Source organism: Rhinopithecus roxellana, chromosome 4 (assembly GCF_007565055.1).
Source record: "Rhinopithecus roxellana isolate Shanxi Qingling chromosome 4, ASM756505v1, whole genome shotgun sequence".
Classification (NCBI taxonomy): domain Eukaryota; kingdom Metazoa; phylum Chordata; class Mammalia; order Primates; family Cercopithecidae; genus Rhinopithecus; species Rhinopithecus roxellana.
Window position 1 is genome coordinate 69903081 of NC_044552.1, and position 20554 is coordinate 69923634.

Consider the following 20554-nt stretch of genomic DNA (forward strand, 5'->3'; position numbering starts at 1 on the left):
TTCATGAAATCGAGATCTGGTTGTGTGTGTGGTGTCACACTTCACACCTTTTTCGATCTTCAGCTGAATCTGTGTCTGATTTGGGGAAAATTTCCTGAAGCCCAAAATAGAGAGACAGATACCTGTGGCCCTGCTAATGACTGAGGACCTGCTAATGACTGAAGGTGTGCGCAGGGAGCCGTGGTTAGCATCATCAAGGAGACAAGACACATGCAGGAAGGAAGCAGCCAGAAAGCCTGCGGAAACCAGTTTTGAAAGTTGATTTGCACAGAATAGAAATGTTCATAGGGAGAGAGCCACATGTGCCGCAGTCGTTGAGACTGTGGTTATGGTAATAATGACAATGACACGAACCATGGCAGTAGCTAACCTTTATTGAATCTGTGTTAAGCCCTGCTCTAAGTTCTTTACCTGCATCAGCCTTTTACAAGCTCACTCTGTACCTATAGGTAGGCACCATTATATCCCATTCTATGGATGAGAAAAGTGAGGCACAGAGTTTAAACAATGTGCCCAAGATCACACAGCCAGTAAATGCTGGCTAGTCAGGGTGCACACCCAGGCCGCCCAATGTCAGAGCCAGTGTGTGCCCACTGAGGCATGCTGCCTCCAAGTCAGAGTGTACAAGTTTAAAATACAGATTCTTTGTGAGTTACGCCTATGGAGAATATTTTCAACTGATAAATCGAACCATGATCAACAAATAGGTATTGAGCAAATCTACTTGGTCTCTAGAATGAGTTTCCAAGTTATTACTGCTTCCTGCCTTTTGGTCTCTAAATGTGTAAAATGGAGAAATGACAAAAGCCACCATGACTGTGTCTAGAGCAGACCCACTGGGCACCTAGACCTTACTGATATGCGCTTGTGAAATGCAAACTTCATTTGATTATCAGCCTCAATGAATCCTCATTAGAGAGGTAAAAAGAATTCAAGAAAAAAAATCCAAGCACATATTCCAAGGCCATCTGTGCACTGGCATTGAGTTATTACTACTTTGAGTCATCGTGGTGCTACTGCAAAACTAGAACTTGATCATTTTCTAGCTTTAGCCTAGAAAGTGGGGAGCCCAGCATGCCACTGTCCACCTGAACGAGAGGGGTCCTCAAGGGTCCCCTGACCTCCTCAGAGGCTTAGAAAGGGCAAGTGAGGATCCTGGGTTTGGGAGGCTGCTCGGTCCTCAGGGGTCAGACATACCTGAGCAGGTGCCAGCTCCTCTTGAAGAAACCTCCTGACTCACCCAGGGATCCTTTTAGGAGCTTTTTAGGCAGAAAGTCTCTCAGGCAATGGCTTGATTTGTCACATTTTCCTTGGTGCTTCCAACTGGCATGTTTGTGGCTAGCAGGGCAGGCCAGGAAATTGAGGGTAACAGCCAGGGAGAGCTGCCCTCTCGCCCGCCTGCAGTGTATGTGTGGGTTTAAGAGAGGATGCCGAGGCCTCAGTTCTGCCCAAATCTCCCTTCTTGTTCCCAAGTCCTTCATCTGCACATGGCACGGCTTTATGTTGTTTAGAGACCACAAACTGTCACAACCAAAATTATTTCCACAACTGGGTTAAATGTGCTTTTTTGGCTGGATTTGGGCTGTATTCTTTCCAAAATCCATGTTCCTTTGGGTGGGGCATTTCTTGAGAATGGTCCTACCCTCAGAAGTGTTTGAATCATTTGTTAAAAGGTAAACAGAAGGACATTAAAATATTGAAGAGTGTATTTGAACAGACGGTGATTCATGAATCTGGCAGCTCCAGACTTGAAGCAGTGTGAAGCCCCACTGAAGAGGCTCCAGGGATTTGGGGCCGCACTGCAGGGGCTCCGGGGGAGGCTTTACTGGGCGAAGGTAGAGCAAGGCAAATGAGATATTTGCTTTGTTAAAGTGGGGCTGTAGCTTTCCCTGTCATTCTGGCGCTTGGGCAGGGACATAGGCCACTCACAGGCTCCCAGGCAGATGTGAGGGGGTGATGCCTACCTTTGCCTCTCCCTGTCATCCTCTCTTGCCTTCCCCTCGCCCTGTGCTACCTCGTCCCAGCCCCTGGGCCCCTAAGTGGGCCAGGGCCTTCCAGGGCATCCCAGTCAGGCCCACCCGCTGAGAGTGTGCCCTGCCTCAGATCCATGTGCCCAGACCCCTGTGCTTGACTTGCCCTTTATGGGTTCTTAAACGGTGCCATGCCATGCAAACGAGGCAGAGCGAGTCCTTGTGTTCCCTTTTGGGAGCCTGCATACCAAGAGTGCAGAGACCCACATTCGGTTCCTGCAATGTCACCAGAGGCGGGGATGGCAGCTGGCTGGGTATGGCCAGGTTTGGGGGGAGGGGTCCTCATATAAGCCTGGCAGGAGGAATGGAAAATTGGGAACACAGAAAAGCCCAAGGAATGGTCAGTGTCACACCAGACTTGGGCCGGTCCCGTGGGTCACGTGGCCACCACTGACGGCGCATGCGCGGTGGAGCCGGCTCCGTGTCAGATGCTGGGGGTGCACGGGAGAGGGGCCGGCTCCTGGGCAGCAGGGACCGCACAGTGAGGTGCATGGGCCGCCCAGGAGTAGGTCTAAGCTGTGATCTCTCCTAAGGGTGAGAAGGAGCTCGGAGGAGGAAGTGGTGGGGAGGAGCAGGGTTTCAAAAGACAAAGGGGGCAGCCTGTGCAGGGACCCGAGGGTGAGGGTCCTGGCTCATCCAAGGAAATGCTGAGGGGGTTAGTGTCAGGAGTGAGGGGCGAGGGGAGCCGGGCCGAGAGGTGAGACAAGACAAGGGGCGAGGCCAGGTGACAAGAAGGACGGGCAGAGCCTGCTGTGTCCAGAGCATCGCAGCCCTGGGAGCCCTGCTGCTACATTAAACAGACTGGATGTGATGGGATGCTGGCCGAGAACGCTTCATTTTTTTCTCCCTGCTGTCCCTTCAGACTTTTTTGATGACCTAGTTCTTTTTCCGCTCCTGGATAAAATACCCTGCAAGCCCCTTAATTTCTCTTGTCATTTAAAAAAAAGAGAGAGAGAGAGAGAGAGCGCGTCAGGGCACTTTCCCTCCAAAATAGTATCATTCAGTGCATCAGAACTGCCAAGTTCATTGACAGTTAACACTTCTCATCCCTTCACCCGAACCTGGTTGGGAGGACTGTGGGGTTCCCTGCTCCCCTTGAGCTCTGCCCCGCACCCCGCCCCCAGCTAGTCCTGTCTCCCCACCAGCTTCCTGTCCAACAATGAGGAGGGGATTTGGGCAGGGGGTCAGTGCTGTTGGTCCCCTGCCAATGCTCTAAACTGGTAGGGTCTGAGAGCGCCTTGACTAAGAGTTTCCTCTGAGGACCCCCCATCGCAGTTCCCTGATGGAGGCAGGGCCTTTTCTCCTGAGAGTCACTCATACCTGCCACTGCAACCCTGGGCCCTTGGCCTCTCTGTGGGGCCCCCTCTGTGGCTCTCTTGCGCTGAGTCCTATCGTAGTTTCCTAGGGCACTGCAGTCCAACAACTGCCATGAAATGGGAGGGTTAAAACAACAGAAAGTTGTTCTGTTACAGTCGGAGACTCGAAGCCTGAAATCAAGGTGCCGGCAGGGTTGCGCCCGTCCCGAGGCTGGGGAGAACCCTTCCTTGCCTCTTCTGGGCACCTGGTGGGGCCATCAGCCCTCCGCGTTCCTTGGCTGGCACATGCTTCACTGCCGGGTAGCCTCTGTCAGCCCGTAGCGTTCTCCCTGTGTGTCTCTGTACCCTCACCCAGCGTTCTCTTCCTCTCCTCTTTTTCTTCTTATAAGGACACCAGTCACATTGGACAAAGGCCCACTGCAATCGAGTGTGACCTCATCTTAACTTGGTTACATTTGCAAAGACCCTACCTCTAAGTAAGGTCACACTCGCAGGTACCAGGTTAGGACTTCATATCTTTCTGCACAGTTCAACCCGTGACATTTACTCAAGACCTGGTGGTGGTGGTTGTTTGCGACGGAATCTCACTCTGTCGCCCAGGCTGGAGTGCAATGGCATGATCTTGGCTCACTGCAACTTCTACCTCCCAGGTTCAAGCAATTCTCCTGCCTCAGCCTCCCAAGTGGCTGGGATTACAGGCATGCGCCACCACGCCTGGCTAATTTTTTTGTATTTTTAGTAGAGACGGGGTTTCACCATGTTGGCCAGGCCTGTCTCAAACTTCTGACCTCTGGTGATCTGCCCACCTTGGCCTCCGAAAGTGCTGGGATCACAGGTGTGAGCCACTGTGCCCAGTCCCTCAAGACAGCTTGGCACTGGCTCTCTCCCATGAGACCCACACCTGGACCTTCACCTAACCCTTAGGTCCCAGTCCCATCCCCGGCTGTCACCCACACTAGAGGGCAGAGCGCCTTTCTCCAAAACAGACTTCTCTGCTCTTTCCCGCTCTGACCCTTTGTACCTTTGAAGGGAGGGTTGCAGCGCTGGTTGAGAACCCCCTTTGACGTCCTGCAGAGGAGGTCCGGCACTTCTCTTTGAAAGGTGGAGATTCTTGTTGCCTGTTGTTTTTTCTAAACCTATGGAGTGTTCAGCTGGAACGGAGGCAGAGAGAGTCCCATTTGAGGATCCCGTCACAGGTGGTCTTTGTGGCTTATTGTTCTGCCACTTAAAGACCTGAAGGCAATAGTCAGGAGGTTAACTCCTGTGTTCCAAAAGCTGGACTGACACATAGGAGGCCCTGCTTTCTGAGAAAAGCAGCCCAGATAGTCAGTCCTCAGAGGCAGGGATGGTCGTGGCCTCTGGATACATTTTTGTATTTGGCAAAACGCTGAGCACCTGGGGAAGAGTCTGCATTGTGAGTGTGGCTGGTCCCACACTGTAGGGGCTGCCCCAGGGATACTCACTTATTAGCTGAACCTCCTGTTGCTATAAGAGCACTTCTGCCCTTAGACTCAAAGTCAATGCTGAGACTTCACTGGGGAGAAAAAAAGGCAACTTTACCCCACCTCCTAATGATCCCAGAGCCATAGAGTACAGAAACAGATGTCTTTAGAAGCATTACTCAGAAACTTGTCTGTGGGACAAGGGACCTATTTTTATCATTTCATCCACAAGAATTCTGCGCAGCACCCATCTCTGGGTGTCAGTCTCAGAGATACAGATATTGACACGGCCTGCCGGTCCTTGCCCTCCCCACTCTGTGACAGATGTGGACGAGGGGCTCTAATCCCTATCTCTGTGTGCCAGGCACAGGGCCAGCTGCCGTGGGGGGCCACAAGATGAAGACTCTGCCCTTGGGAGCTTGATTGCAGGTGGAAAGTGATGTGTGGGGCTGAGAGAATCGGAGAAGGGGAGAGAGGGGGAAATGGGCTAGGGGCAAGAGTAGGGTCTTTTGAACCTTGTCTTGAAGAATGGAGAGCAGAAGGGAAGGAAGAGTGACTTTGGGAGAGACAGGGGAAGAGTCCAAACAAAAACACAGAGATAGCAAAGCAGAGTACATGCCAGGCGGGACTGTGGCTCTGTTCCCATGTAGTAGGCCATCATTTCCCACGTGCTACACTGGCACTAGCAGGTACTTGAAACACGTTTGCTGAGTGAATGTAGTAAGAAGATGTGCCATTGAGCCTGGAGAGGAGCACTGGGGACAGATGGTGACAGGTGGGGTGAGACCAGCTTAGAGGCTGCCACAGTTAGTGGACAAGAGGGAGATGCTGGCATCTGAGCAGGCGACACGCCCTTGACCTGGCCAGGAGACAGGCCATGCCATAGTCATGTTTAAAGGGAGAAGGGACAGAATTTGGTCACCGATTGTACAACGAAGTGAGGAGAGGCGTAGTCTAAGGTGACTGAGGTGGGCCTATCATGGGAAGAGGGAGCCCTGAAATAGTGCTGCTGCGTCTCTGGCTTTTTATTCACTCTCTTCCTCCTGTGTTCTCTTCTCTCTCGCAGCCTAATTGACAGAAGAGGGTACATCCAGCCCGACACGCCGCAGCCAGCAGCACCCTCCAGCGGTATCACCATGTATGGGGCCACGCAGTCACAGAGCGACATGGTAGGAGCGGGGGCCACCGCCCCTGTGAGGGCTTTCCTTTTGCTTGTGTGCTCACTAACAAGTCACCGAGCAGCCTTCCTAGCAAACCTCCCCAGGAGCTGGGGCAGCCCACGGCCACCCACACCCTGACTACTGTGCTCAGATGGCAGGCAAGACGTTAAACAAAGGCAGTAGCCAGGGAAGCGTGTGGCCACTCAGTTTGGCGTGCTTGTTCACAGTTGTGCAGGGGAAGTCCACACACGCGATCCCTCTGCCAAAACAGCTTGAGGCATGTGGATGGAAGCCCCCCTTATGCAGGATCAGGCTGTTGTTTGAGGGATGAGACACACGTCCCAGGCAGGGCTGGGCTCATGGTCTTCCATTTCCTTTTCCGTCCCTTGGTCCCCATCTGTACTGACCCCTCTTCCACTTCCTCAAGCGTGCAGTGGCTGGTGCTGCCAGTTCCCCTGCGTCCACCCAAAGTCTGGGATCAGCCCTGTGCTAAGTAGTGCAAATGATCAGACCAGGTGTATGTTCACTCACTACAAAACTGACCAGTGCCTCTCCAGGGTGCGTGCACATCTCACGCTTTCTTCGACGGGTAGACATGCTTTGCTTCCTGTGTGCAGGTTCCCAGTGTGCAGGTTTCCAACGGGCAGGTGGAGATCTGGGGGAGGGGGCAGGAGTCATTCATGGACACCAAAAATTCCAGCCTGGCCTGGTCCCGACCATCAGTGTCTTAAGATTCCCTAGGTGTCTAGAAGGCAATGGCCTCTCTTTATTTGGAACAAATATCCCTAAAGTTAGAAGTTCCATGTTCCTGCGGAGGACTTTGTCTTGTGGTGGTCCTGTGCTGTGTGCTGTTTCTGTAGTTGAATCACCCACTCCAGAGCGTCCATGACAGATCAGAGACCTGATTTTCAGGTAGACTGGATGTGGGCAGCAGCCCAGAACACCTTGCTTCTGGGAGCAAAGAACTGCAAGGTGGAAGATGGCAGCCTCAAGAGAGTCCTGAGGCTGCCAGCTTCCACAGCTGCGTGAACAAGGCTCAGTCCCCAGCAGAGGTAGCTGAGGTTTGTGTGTTGGTGGTGTCTTGTTCGTATTGCTTTGCTCTGCTTTGCTAATAAAGCGTTTTCTCTCCCTCTCTCTTTTCTTTTGCTTTTTTGTGTTTTTTTGTTTTGTTTTGTTTTTTTGTTTTTTTGAAACAGAGTCTCGCTCTGTCACCCAGGCTGGAGTGCAGTGGCATGGTGTCAGCTCACTGCAACCTCTGCCTCCCAGATTCAAGCGATTCTCCTGCCTCAGCCTTCCAAGTAGCTGGGACTACATGCAGGCTAATTTTTGTACTTTTAGTAGAGACAGGGCTTCGCCATGTTGGCCAGGCTGGTCTCGAACTCCTGACCTCAGGTGATCCACCTGTCTCAGCCTCCCAAAGTGCTGGGATGACAGGCATGAGCCACTGTGCCTGGCATGTTTTCTTTCAAAGCAAGTACGTTTATTTCGGGGTCCTTGCCCTCCACTCTGTAAGGGATTGGGGAAACAGCTTGTTTGGTCATAACTCATGCACTCAAGGGACCCTTTGAGGGTCACTCCCCCATGTTCTTCAGAAAAGGAAGCTGAGAACAGAGGGAGGAAGAGACAGGCTCGCAGGAAAGGGGATTACATTCACGGAGACCACCTGTGTTCAGGGCGCGTGGTGGTCAGCACCTCATTTAACCCTAAAGCCACAGTGGGAAAAGGGGACACTTGTCCCCACCTTTTTTAAGTAGGAGAGATTGGTCATCCGTCTACCCAAGAGCACACAGACACTAATTTGTGGGTTCAAAACTAGCCTGGTGACTCCAGTGCCCACGTTAACTTCTGATACTGCATGCCCGCAAGTGCACAGGCATTAAAGACCAGGAGATCTGTGCTCAGAGGCTTTCTTCACGATTCGCAGGTGCACAAGAAGTGCCCTTAAGGACAGAGCTCACCAGAATTCTGGCCACAGCATACGTTGATCATTTCTCTGATGTGTGCATGTGTCTACACACAATAACCTCTCATTCAATCAGCCACTCTACCTGGGTTCCCTCTGTGTGTTGAGGACTAGACTAGGAGCTAGAGATACAAGGTTTGTGGGGTACAGCTCATCCACCTTCAAAGGGGTCAGCAGTCGGGGGTGGCATGTGAGCAGATATATGAAGGAAGCATTAAGAACCTTCAGTAGAATTGACCACTGATGGTAACTGTCCTTGTCAAAACCAGTGAACTTATGTTCCTCTTACCCTGTGATCCCCATAATACTGGGCTCACCAAGTTCTGCAGGGTACTGATCTCAGCAAGTTCTATGCTTTGTTGAGATTAAGAAAATTAACAAAGGCTGTTTACAGGTGCTCTCACCAGGAAGCCACTTCACGTCAAGACTAGGTGGGACATAATTCATCAATCCAGCAAACAGTTATTGAGCACCTACCCTGTGCCTCTGTGATAGAGAAGGTAGCTTTAACCATGGAAATGGGGAGGTCATTTTACTCCATATGGCAAATCAGAGTCCCCTCTGGAGTCCATTCATTCTACACCCACACCAAGACTCTGGTCAAGCGCACATATCATGACATGACAGAAATGCTAGTGTTCATTTGCCTATTCCTGTAGGAGTCACCTTCCAACTAACTAGTACCGCTGAAGGCACTGGACTGTGATGTTGTAAGGGTTGTTGGAAGAGGATGCTGCAAAGGTTAAGCAGCCTGTCACCATGCAGCAGCTGCCTGTTGGTCACCCCTTATCACTCAATTCAGTGTAAGGCTACTGTTTTTTTTTTTTTTTTTTTTTTGAAATAGTGTCTCGCTCTGTCGCCCAGGCTGGAGTGCAGTGGCGTGATCTCCACTCACTGTAACCTCCATCTCCCAGGTTCAAGTGATTCTCCTGCCTCGGCTTCCCGAGTAGCTGGGATTACAGGCACCCGCCACCACACCCAGCTAATTTTTGTATTTTTTAGTAGAGATGGGGTTTCAACATATTGACCAAGCTGGTCTCAAGCTCCTGGCCTCAAGTGATCCACTAGCCTCTGCCTCCCAAAGTGCTAGGATTACAGGCATGAGTCACCGCGCCCAGCCTGTAAGGCTACTTATTAAGGCATCTGTTCATCTGTGGGCTTGAGTACTGTGTCAGGAAGTTTGAAGATACCAAAAAAAAAAAAAAAAAAAAAAACCCAAGGCTCCTTCCCCTCCTATTCTCCGCTGTGACTGAGGATGAGACAGCCTGAACACCCCAGGAAAGAGCTGCATGTGATGTCACCATGCCACTGAGCACCAGGCAGATCAGGAGGAGCTCTGGACCCGGAAGCAGAGCCTCTTCACTGCTGGTCTCAGGCTGAAGGCATACAGAATCATGGTGGGATTGAGTGAGGACCTGTGTGCAGCCCTGGTCACCTGCCCAGGCTGACAGTGCACTCTCTGCCATGCACACCTGAGTGCAGGTGACTTCACATCTCCTGCAGCATCTTCTTGCCATCCATACACGCAAAGGGAAGAGAGCATCATTTTTGTTTTTTTTTTTTTAAGGCAGGTTCTCGCTCTGTCACCCAGGCTGAAGTACGGTGGTGAGATCTTAGCTCACTGCAACCTTCACCTCCTGGTCTCAAGGTGATCCTCCCACTTCAGCTTCCTGAGTAGCTGGGACCACAGGCATGCGCCATCATGCCCGGCTAATTTTTGCATTTTTTGTAGTGACAGTTTTGCCATGTTGCCCAGACTGGTCTCAAACTCCTGACCTCAAGCAATCCACCTGCCTCAGCCTCCCAAAGTGTTGGGATTACAGGTGTAAGCCACTGCATGTGACCATTCATTCCTTTACTCAGGCATGCACAAATCTTTCCAGAGAGCTTCCAGGGGAAGGCTTGAAAGCACTGTCGGGTGTAAAGAAATGAACAGGACTCATGTGCACCTGGGAGCTGTACAGTACAAAAACACTCCAGTGTCACAGCCCTAATGAATCCATGCCCCGTGAGTCTAGGCTCAGACACATGACATGTACATGAAATTTCAGGATCAAGGTCTTAAAGCCCATGGACTCCATGGTAAAGAAGCCCTCCATCAGTGAGTACCATGGTCTACCGTCTCCCTAACGGAGACAAAACTGTAAGAAATCTCAACATCCTGGGAGTCATACACATGTGAGTGCTACTCTGGATTTGATAATAGCACAGAATTTTAGAGTCAAGTCCCTTAAGCAGGATGTTCCAGCCAGTGATAAAAGCTGTACAGAGACATCTCTTCCACATGGTAAATGCTTTCGAGTCAGCTAGCAGGCTTCAAGATGCCTTTTTACCCCATCTGGAAGAGGAAAATCGGAGATGGGGATTCATTTTGCAGAGACCAGACTGCTGCCACTTACTAGAAGCATAACCTTGATGGGTTGCTTAACCTCTCTGCCTCCGTGTTTTCATCTATAAATAAGAACATTGATATTCTTACCTTGTAGGGTTTCTGAGGATTAAGTTAAGACATGTAAAGCACTTAAAACCTTGCCTAGTAGAAGAGAAGTACTATTTAAGTGTCAGCTGTTACTATTATTATCTCCCTGAGATCCATGAGTGGCAGGATGAGTGAGCTCATCTGGACCCTCTTGCAGCAACCGGAAAACAATAGAGATGACTGGCATGAGGGAAAGAGCCCAGGATGGGAACCAGGGAATGAGAGCTCCCATTCTGGCTCCTGCCAGTTAGCTCCCTGATGATTGGCAGGTCACTCTTGCCTCACTAGTCCTCAGTTTTCCTCATCTGCAAAATAGGAGCTGGGATTAATTTGTACCTAAAGTCCCCATTTAGCTGTGAGCCTTTTGTGAGTCTCTGATCCTTGCAACTCCACCAGAAGATTAGGAGGGCAGAGACAACATCTCAGTCCACACACGCAGGAAAGAGCTCTCCAACCCCCAGAAGGAGGTAAACACCGTGACTCTCAGCTCCTCCTCTCCTCCCACCCACCCTGACCAACAGCCCCCAAACTGACTAAGCCCGCACTTGACACAGGACCGGGGGTGTGCTGTGGAGCTATGTGCGGTCTGACCGTCATACCAGAACTTCCCTGAGAGTAGGAGTGTGTGTTGTTTTTCTTATTTGTCTCCTATTTCTTGAGTTTATGGGATACGTCCCACTTGCCCATGGTGTATAATCCGTTTTATATGTTGCTAAATTCAGTTTGCTAGTATTTTGTTAAGGATTTTTCCATCTGTATTCATAAGAGAGTTGTCTGTAGTTTTCTTTTCTTGTGAAGTCTTTGTCTGGTGTTGGTATTAGGAGGTAATACTGGCTTCACGGAAGGAGTTGAGAAGTGCTTCTTACTCTTCTGTCTCTTGAAAAGTTTGTGAATTAATTCACCTTTAAATATTTGGAACAATTTGCCAGGAAAGCCATTTGGTCTTGAAGTTTCTCCGTGGGTATTTTTTTGATTACTAATTCACTCTACTTATTACAGGTCTATTCAGATTTTTTACTTTTCCCTTGGGTCAGTTTCAGTAGTTTGTGTCTTTCTAGGAATTTATCCATTAAACAAATTGGAAACAAATTAGAAGCAGTCAAAGACTTCAGTGAAAGTCAATAGGCACTTGGAGTAAGCCCTGAAGGGAAGAAATTGGTATTTTGTTTAAACATTCTGTGAAATGCACACGCCAGCCGAGAGAGCTGGGAACCTCTAGCAGAGCGAGTTCCAGCGTGGGCTCCGGGCCCCGCACTGTTGCTTTGCTTTCTCCCGCTTTGAGTCATATTAAGGCCATGAGAAATACACAGACCAGTTAATTTCCAGGAATTGTCAAAACATGGACAAATGATCTGAAATATTTCAAAACAACAATACAAATTCTCTGGGGCAACTGTAACATTCCTGTCCTTTGATTTGCTTCGGCTGCCGGTAACAGATATCCCAAGCAACAAAGACCATCACAGACTGAGCCAGCACATCATGACCAGCAGTGCCTGGGCGAAAGGGTCCTGAGGCCCTGTGGTTTTCTGGTCTCTGATGCCGTGATAGACACCCAGGGCACCCACCCTCTGTGCTTGGAAAGCCTGCAGCACGATCGCTAAGAGCAAGTGGTCTGGCAACTTGCCAAGCAATCTGTCGTCTTCCTTTTTACTTATTTCCTATTTTGGATATAGTTAGATCTCAAAATCAATAAAAGAGTTCTTGCGTTCCAATCCCCAATTAGACAGATGGGAAAACAAATACACAAATCCTTTAGTGTTGAATTAGTCAGAATCGCAAGCTGAACTTCAAGCCATTCTAAGAACGGCACAAAGTTTATTTGCTCTAGAAGCATACTGTGGCCAGGTGGGTCTCTGCTAAGGTTTAACACTCTAGAATGGACGGAGCGTTGGTGATATGATACTATCATTGCAAGAGTTGCCTAACTTAATCCCCATAGCAACCTGCAAGATAGCCTGGTTTTACAAAGGATGAAACTGAGACTTGGATATGTTGAGTAACTTGCTCACAGTCACACAGCTGGGAATGCAAGGCCTGTGTGCTTTCTTTTTTTCTTTTTCTTTCTTTTTTTTTTTTTTTTTGAGATGGAGTCTCACTCTTGTCACCTAGGCTGGAGTGCAGTGGCACAATCTTGGCTCACTGCAACCTCCACCTCCCGAGTTCAAGCGATTCTCCTGTCTCAGCCTCCCAAGTAGCTGAGATTACAGGCGTGTGCCACCATGCCAGGCTAATTTTTGTACTTTTAGTAGAGAAGGCGTTTCACCATGTTGGCCAGGCTGGTCTCGAACTCCTGACGTCAGGAGATCCACCCACTCCCAAAGTGCTGAGATTAGAGGCGTGAGTCACAGTGCCTGGCCCAGGTGCTTTCTATTACATGTCATATTTCCATTTGAAAAGCCCTCAAGTTGGAAGCAGGTGACCCTCTTCAAACCTGGCCCTATGTCTAGGAGCTGAGGGATAATTTATTACAATCTGTTGCTCCTCAGCCCCAGACCCTCATTAGAATCACAGTACTGATCTCTGCATCCACTTAAGTCAGAATCCCAGAGTGGGCAGCCAGGCCTTGGTAGTGCTATGGACCTGGAGAAGACTTTAATTGGCAGCCAGTATTGAGAACCATCGACATAGCCTTCAGATTCTCTTGTTCTCTCCAAACGTTTCAGTTAAATGGAATAATTTTGAGCCATTATTTGCTTTGGCACAAGTAAGTTTCTTTTATCTTGAAAAACCTTAGGTCAGTTTCATTCAAGTAACACATGGTCTATTCAGAGAAATGGGTATTTGGAGGATTTGAACAGAATGTGCTAGAATGTGACAGACTGTTGGGGGAGGGGCGGGGGAGCTTCGACAAAGAGCACTTAGGTTTCAGGCAAAGTTTCCTGGAGGGGACGACATCTGAGAATTCGCCACCCAAAGGCAGGAGGGATGTTTCAAGCAAACAAAGCACAGGCATGTGTGGGGCGAAGCATCTTGGTGTTTCAAGAGGGGGTGCAAGTTGCAGGGAAGTTGACTTAGGCATGTGGAAAGTGGGTGCCATGGATACCTGGGGGTGGTGGGGAGCAGCCCAGCAGGTAGCTGGATGGAACACTCAGGGAAGGTTTGCTTCCTGTGTTGATGGAGAAATGGTCTGGTTGGTAGAAAGTCACTTGGAAACAGTGGAGATGTGAATCCCTTTTGTCAGCTAGCCTAGAAGTATCAGTCACTCTGGCATTTCAAAAAACCTGTAAGACTTACTCATGTTTGTTATCTGAGATACTAGTCCAATTTCATCTTACATGCTGGAAGATTATTTTTTGAAATCAGCATTCATTAAATTTTCCTTTCTCTGTGCCCACCTCTGCTAGCTGTGTCCCCACCAATTCAAGTGAAGTTTCTTCTTGGTCTAATTGGACACAAGTAAGAACAACAGAATAAGATAATCCTGAAAGATAATGGAAGGAAAAGTTTTGCAGATAGCCTATGCGTGGGGAGTGGCAGAGAACAGCTGTGGGGTCAGAGCACCTGGGCTGGCTCTGACCTTTGCCGGCCCTGACACTTTGGGGCTGGGTGATCTTGGGCACGTCACTTAATCCCGAGAGCCTTAAATCCCTAAACCGTAAAATGAAGAAAGTGATACTGATGTTCACCTCCCTGGCCTGTGGTGAGGATTGACTGAGATTCTATTTCCTCTTGCCGTCAACAGTTTATGACCTAATAAACTGGAGGTGCTCTTTTTGTTTTGTTTTTTTGAGACGGAGTCTCGCTGTGTCGCCCAGGCTGCAGTGCAGTGGTGCAGTCTTGGCTCACTGACACATCCACCTCCTGGGCTCAAGCAGTTCTCCTGCCTCAGCCTCCCAGGTAGCTGGGCTGCAGGCATCCGCCACCATGCCTGGCTAATTTTTGATAATCCTGGAAAAGCATAAGCAGGACCCCAAATCAAAACTCTGTACGTGGAGTAATGAAGGAGTTATTGTCCCCAGACATGGCATACCAGATTGCAAATTAATAAAGATGGAGAATTATATTTATATAGAGCTTTGCAATTTACAGAGCACTGAGACATACATTTTCTAACTTACCCCTTTATTTATTTTATTTTATTATTTTTTTTGAGGCAGATTCTCACTCTGTCACCCAGGCTGGAGTGCAGTAGCATGACCTCTGCTCACTGCACTCTTGACCTCCTGGGTTCAAGCAATTCTCCTGCCTCAGCCCCCCATGTAGCTGGGATTACAGGTGCATGCCACTATGCCTGGCTAATTTTTGTATTTTTAGTAGAGATAGGGTTTCACCATGTTGGTCAGGATGGTCTTGAACTCCTGACCTCAAGTAATCCGCTTGTACTTGGCCTCCCAAAGTGCTGGGATTACAGGCATGAGCCCCCATGCCTGGCCTGGAGGTGGTTTTTAAACGTTCAGTTGAAAGTATGTGCAAATTCTCCTTGCAGGGGCTTACTCACAGGAGGTTCTTAACAAATATTAATTTATTCCAACTTCTTTTCCTCATTCCTTCCATCCTCCAATTTTGCCACATCTCCAAAGACCTCCACCCTGAATAGCGAACTAGGAGCTAGAGGGAAGGAGTTATCTTTGATGTAGTGACATGTCATGGTTCCACAAAGTTATGGCCATAGTGGGATGAAATTAATCTGTGAACCAAGAGACACATGTCATGGTCATTCAAGCCATCAGACACTGTAGGCAAGCGCCCATGCACTTTTCCAGGAACTATAAAAAAGTGTAAGACCTGGAAAAAAAATTACAAGCTCTAAAACATGAAAAGAAAACTGCAAAATCAAAATTGATAAATGCTTAATGTCTTTGAGACACATAAATATGTTAACTTCATTAATTGTTAAACTTAGCACTCATGAAACTTTTATGACAGTTTAGAAATGATTTGTACGTTGGGTTTTTCTTACTTCATCAGAATCCCCAAGCACACATATGATTACATGGAAATCATTACCAATTACAAAGTAAGTTGCTCATAGATGGATAAATTTAAAAGTCTAATTAGCTTGGAGTCCCGTGCCCTCCCCTTGCTGTGAGAAACCCAGGCTGCTTCTGGAAGAAGTCCTTTTGGTCTCAAGGCTTCTACCCCCTGTTGGAGTGCCCCAAGTGCCATGAAAACATCTGCAGGAGAGGATGAGATGTGTTCTGTGTGGCCCCACAGGTCACAACTAGGACCAGAGAATGAGTCTGGGTTTCAGACTCTACTCAATCCAAGAGGGAACGGCCCAGGACCCGGAGTCCCCACCCAGAGATGTCAGACTTGGGACAGGGAGCATCTCCTCGCAGTGCTGGACAGAGGACTTCAGCATTGGTAGCAAGGGCTGAACATCGACCTTCAGGGTCCTGTCCAGTGGAGGTCCCCTCCAGCAGACTCTTCTCTGTCGTCAGGGCTTTGAACCCATTGTGTCTAATCAACAGGCCAATATCATCAGCAGATAATGTTCCACTAGACTGTACATTTACCGGCCATTCGGGCGCCTGGCGAACAGGCCTTTCTGTTGCTTTGGTTGTTCTTTATGGGCTTCTGTGGTATAGGGACCATGCTCACAAGACTGTGGAAACGCACTAGCAGGGCTGGCGCTAAGTGGAACATGAGACCTGATGCTATTTCCCGACTCTCCTCTTTGCAGTTCATCCACCTTCACACCGACGCTGGGCTCAGCACTTCCCAGACTATACCACATGGACATACCACGTGCTGTTCCAAGCCTTCCACGTACATAACTTCTGCTAACCCTCATAGCACCCTCTGAGCCTGCTACCAATATTATCTCCATTTTATAGATTAACAAAACCAGAGGAAGGAGAGCTTAAGTACAATTTTCTAACAAAAACACCCTAATTTGACCCCAGAGCCCATGCTCTTAACCCTATGTTATGCACGTCAATAAAGAAACATCTACAGGGGCTGACTGTGCATAAAGTGATTTTCAGCCACACTCTTTCAGTCCCCACAACCCATTACCCTTACCCGCGCTCCCCTGTGAAAGCCTGCACTTAGGAAGTTATCAAGCATTAGTCATTTTTACATGAAGGGGAGCTTCAGCCAAACTTCAGGGATTTATGAATTTCAATTGTCAATGAATATTTTACCTTCTATTAAAATGCCTCAGGCTTTAATAATAATAATTGAATGCTTCAGTGCTGTTTGTTTAGCACATCTACCCGGAGTCTAGAATAGTCCCTATGATAGTTGGTTTCAGCAAATGTTGGTTAAACAAGAAAGAGAAGGAGAACGGAGAGAGAAAGAGATCATCTCCTGTGTGCCGGACACTGGGCTCAGTGCTTTACATAATCATTATCTCGTCTAGTCCTCACAAAACCATCTGATGGGGGTACTCTGATCGCCCCATTGAGGAGACTGAGACTCAGGGATGTTAAGTGTGTGACAGAGATAACCAGTGGCCACGCTGTGATCTCACACTTGGCAGTCTGACTCCATGGAAAATACTCTTCCTAACCCCGACACCAGAAGTCTCACTGGTAGGTCTTCTTATGGAGTGCAGTGGCCTGAAGTCTCCTCCCACGGCTGAGAAAGCCACACCCCACAGGCTTTCTCTGCAGGATGATTAATCAGTTGCGGTCAGTCACAAAACCAGGCTGTGGAACTGAATGTGCAACCTCTTCATAATCTAACCTGCAACCTGATCAGCACATCTATCCAGCATCAGCAGTTTCCTCTCTGTTACAAATGACAGTGTTAATCAATGATACGTTAAACTCACACTTTTTTCTTTCTACTTGCTCCCTGAAGTCAAAACCGTTTGTAGCATTTCAGACCAGTCTAGTCGAAATCAGGCAAAAGGCTTGTCCATGCGGAAACATATCAGTATCCAAGTGAATTACTGACCTGGCCCACGGGTGATCTCTGCTGTTACACTGCTTGGAGTTCATTCAGTTTCCTTGGGCCTGGAAGTTATTGTTGTCATCCAGCTGGGATGCTTTAGGCCCTTACGTCTTCACTTTTTTTTTTTTTTTTCTCTGCCTTAATCTATTCTCCTTCCTCCTGGAACTCCAGTGATGCATATGTTAGACCATTTGACCTTGACCCAGAGGATAGGTCCCGGAGGCCCTGTGGTTTTCCTTCAGCACCTCTCTCAGCTCTTCAGACTGGATAATTTCTTTGGATCTCTCTCATGTTCACCGATTCTTCTGCCATATCCAGTCTACTGCTAACCTCATCCAGATAACTTTTCATTTTCTTTATTATACTTTTTAGTTCTAAAATTGTGATTTGGTTCTATCATATTTTCCCATTTCTTTGTATGTCTATTAATATTTTGTTGACTACAGGACATTTTAGATATAAGGTATAGAAACTCTTGATGTTGTTACCTTACACCGAAGAGTGTTGTTTCTGTTACAGTAAGCAGTTCAGTTACCGGCTAGTCACCTTGAACATGTGTAGGCTTGTATTATGTTGTGTTAGTACAGATCTGTGGAAAGTCCAAAGTGTTTTCCAGACTTCTTTAATTTGTTGGAACTCAACCTCCAAATTCTGTCTTCTCTGAAGATTGTTTGGTTTCAAGCTTTGTTAGGATGGGCCTGGGGTCTTACTTTAGGGCATGATTCTTACTCCTAAGGCACAGCCTTCTGATGTCTTTGGGCTCCCAGGGATGTTAACAATGTGTTGAAGGTGTTCATGACATCAGTGTCCCTAATGCACTACTTGTCTCAACCTCGAGTATCTCTGTTTCTCTTTCAACCCCATTGCAGCTGCTATCTGACAAGCCTTGGGGCAGGGAATTCTCACCCTGCACATGCACAGCACAGCCTTTGGCTACAGCCCTTGGAACCCCCACTAGGACTTCTGGTCCTCCCTCTCTGAATGGCATCCTCTTCTCCAGTTTCCTGCCCTGCAGATCCAGTCACTTTGTTTTTCTTACACTTCAACCTGTTTTCTCTATAGCTGAACAACTGTGGTCTGCTCAGACTCCAGCTCTGTGCAGTGGTTGGGGAACTTTCCCCAAGAAAAGTACTGGTTGGTTGTGAGGCTTACCTTGTGAGTCTCCCTCGCCTCAGGGATTACAATCTTGCGCTGCCCATTGTGCGCTGCTGGAAACCATTTGCCTCCTGTACTTTGGCCAGTTTCATATACTCCCTTATATACAGGCTGAAAGCTGGTCCAGTATCAGTTCTCCAGCATTCCTGGGAGTAGAAGCTTTGTCTCTATAATTAGAGGACATGTTACCACTCATGTTGCCATATGTTCCAGACATGGGCTGTTTGCTACCCACTCTACCGACAATAAACACTGGATTAGCCATGTGGTAGGACTACTCTGACCTAAAGCCATTTCCAGTGCTTACTTTGAAGGAGGAGCCTTTGGAGACAGATTTAGCATCAGATTCAGCATGTTCATTTGCAGAGGAGAGAAAGGCTGGAGGGAAAGAGGCCCTGGGTATCTTTGGTCAAATTTTTGCCTGCCATTTTATTTTAGGACCAGTATCTGGATAAGAAAGGTATTTCTTGAATGATAGAAAATGTGCTCCTAAGGAAATACGCAGTATTTTAGCAATTAGAGATAAAGGCTTTATAATTTTACATCTAGATAAACACCCTGATATTGCAGGTCAAAAATATTAGATAAATATTGATAGAAAGCTGACATCAAAGTACCTACTGAGGTCTTATTTATCATGTCAAAAATGGGAAGATTTAGTGTTAGCGTACCCTCTGTCCTGAGTGGAGATGGGGGTGGTTATTCGGTGCCTGTGAGATTTTCCCTCTACTATAAATTCTCAAGGAAGAAAATGTTAGAGAAGCAACAATGTGGCATCTAAAACAATAAGATGATGCATGTGACCCCAAGTATCTCTTGCCCTCTGAACCCCTATGAAATTCCAAGAAGCCATACTAGAAGGATGTGCAAATAACCCAGAGCCAGCTGAGGACCACATTTTGATTATTCCTGCTTCCCTCATTATTGGCTTTTATTATTAGCTAACATCGAAGTTCTATCTAGGACAATGTATATGCATGACATACTCATGACATCCAGTTATGATCCACTTTTTAGTGTGCATACCTCGTTTGATTGTCAAATAATTTAACTTCTGTATAGCATTGATGTCATCGTTTATGCTTACATCTGGCACTTGTTGCTACAAAGGTCCTTTGGGATCACATGCTAAATGCAAAGATAGTAACGAGGTGCATAATTGCAACTATTTTGTTTTTAGAAAATCATTTACCATATTAACTTAACCTAACATTTTAAATCCCCCCATCCAGTATCAAAACAAGATGAAACCAGCAGTTGCATCATTTGTTAAACTAGTATCGCAGAAGAACGCTCCATGTAACCTGAAAAATCAAATGTAGAAGGAAAAAAAATAACTTAGGCAATGTCAATGATAATGTTAAATAAAAGAATACAAAAAAGCTCTCCTGCCAACCTGCACCTGCATTTTAGGTGGACTCTAGAAGACTGTGGTGTTTCTATAACTGTCAATAAGCATTCATAAGACCCCAGAACAGAGCTTCACAGCCAAGCAGAAATAAATGATGCCTAACTCTAATGCTTTTGACAGAATTGGAGCAAAAGAAATACGTAATTTCACTCACTCTTAATTTGTACACAGGCCATCTAGAAAGCTCCTAGTTTTGCTTTTAGTAGCATCTCTACACTCGGATTTTCAGACAAGAAGTCAGCTAGGATAAAATAAAATGTATTCCAACATGAGCAATTTTATATGAGAATCTGCAGAAACAAAAAGTAAATGATCTCTATGGCGTTTTTAAATTGTAACATTAAGTGCTAATGTGCGTGACATCCAGACATCTGAAACCATAAACTGCTTTGCAAGTTAAATGCTGATGCTTCATTTGGGCAGTAAATCAGTTGTCACAGTGACTTACTGCAATGACAGCAAAAGCTCCAGCACCCTAGACAGTGGGATTTTTATGCTGCCAGCAGAAAGGTCTTTTCATAGACACTCTTACAAGAAATTCAAGCTTCTATTCTATTAGTATCCAACATCCGACCAATTTTTGACCTTAAAAATTGGTCATGTCATATGATTCAACCTAATATTTGATAAATATGAACTTTTGAAAGGTTGTTTTGGAATAAAAACATGAGTATCTCAATTTGCTGTTCAGAGTAGATGGACTGTCACTGTCAGATATCCAAGTGGTCGGCCGTTTTTCCTTAGGATTTTATAAC

General features: G+C 47.4%; 1 protein-coding gene across 3 annotated transcripts in view; it reads left to right on the forward strand.

Moving 5' to 3' along the window:
- Window positions 1-20554, forward strand: part of ZDHHC14 (zinc finger DHHC-type containing 14) — a 323921-nt gene that overhangs the window by 280272 nt on the left and 23095 nt on the right. For all 3 annotated transcript variants that reach the window (XM_010381547.2, XM_030928562.1, XM_010381546.2), the window contains exon 8: window positions 5855-5957. In XM_010381547.2, coding sequence (XP_010379849.1) covers window positions 5855-5957 — 103 coding nt within the window. The remainder of the gene's footprint in view (window positions 1-5854; window positions 5958-20554) is intronic.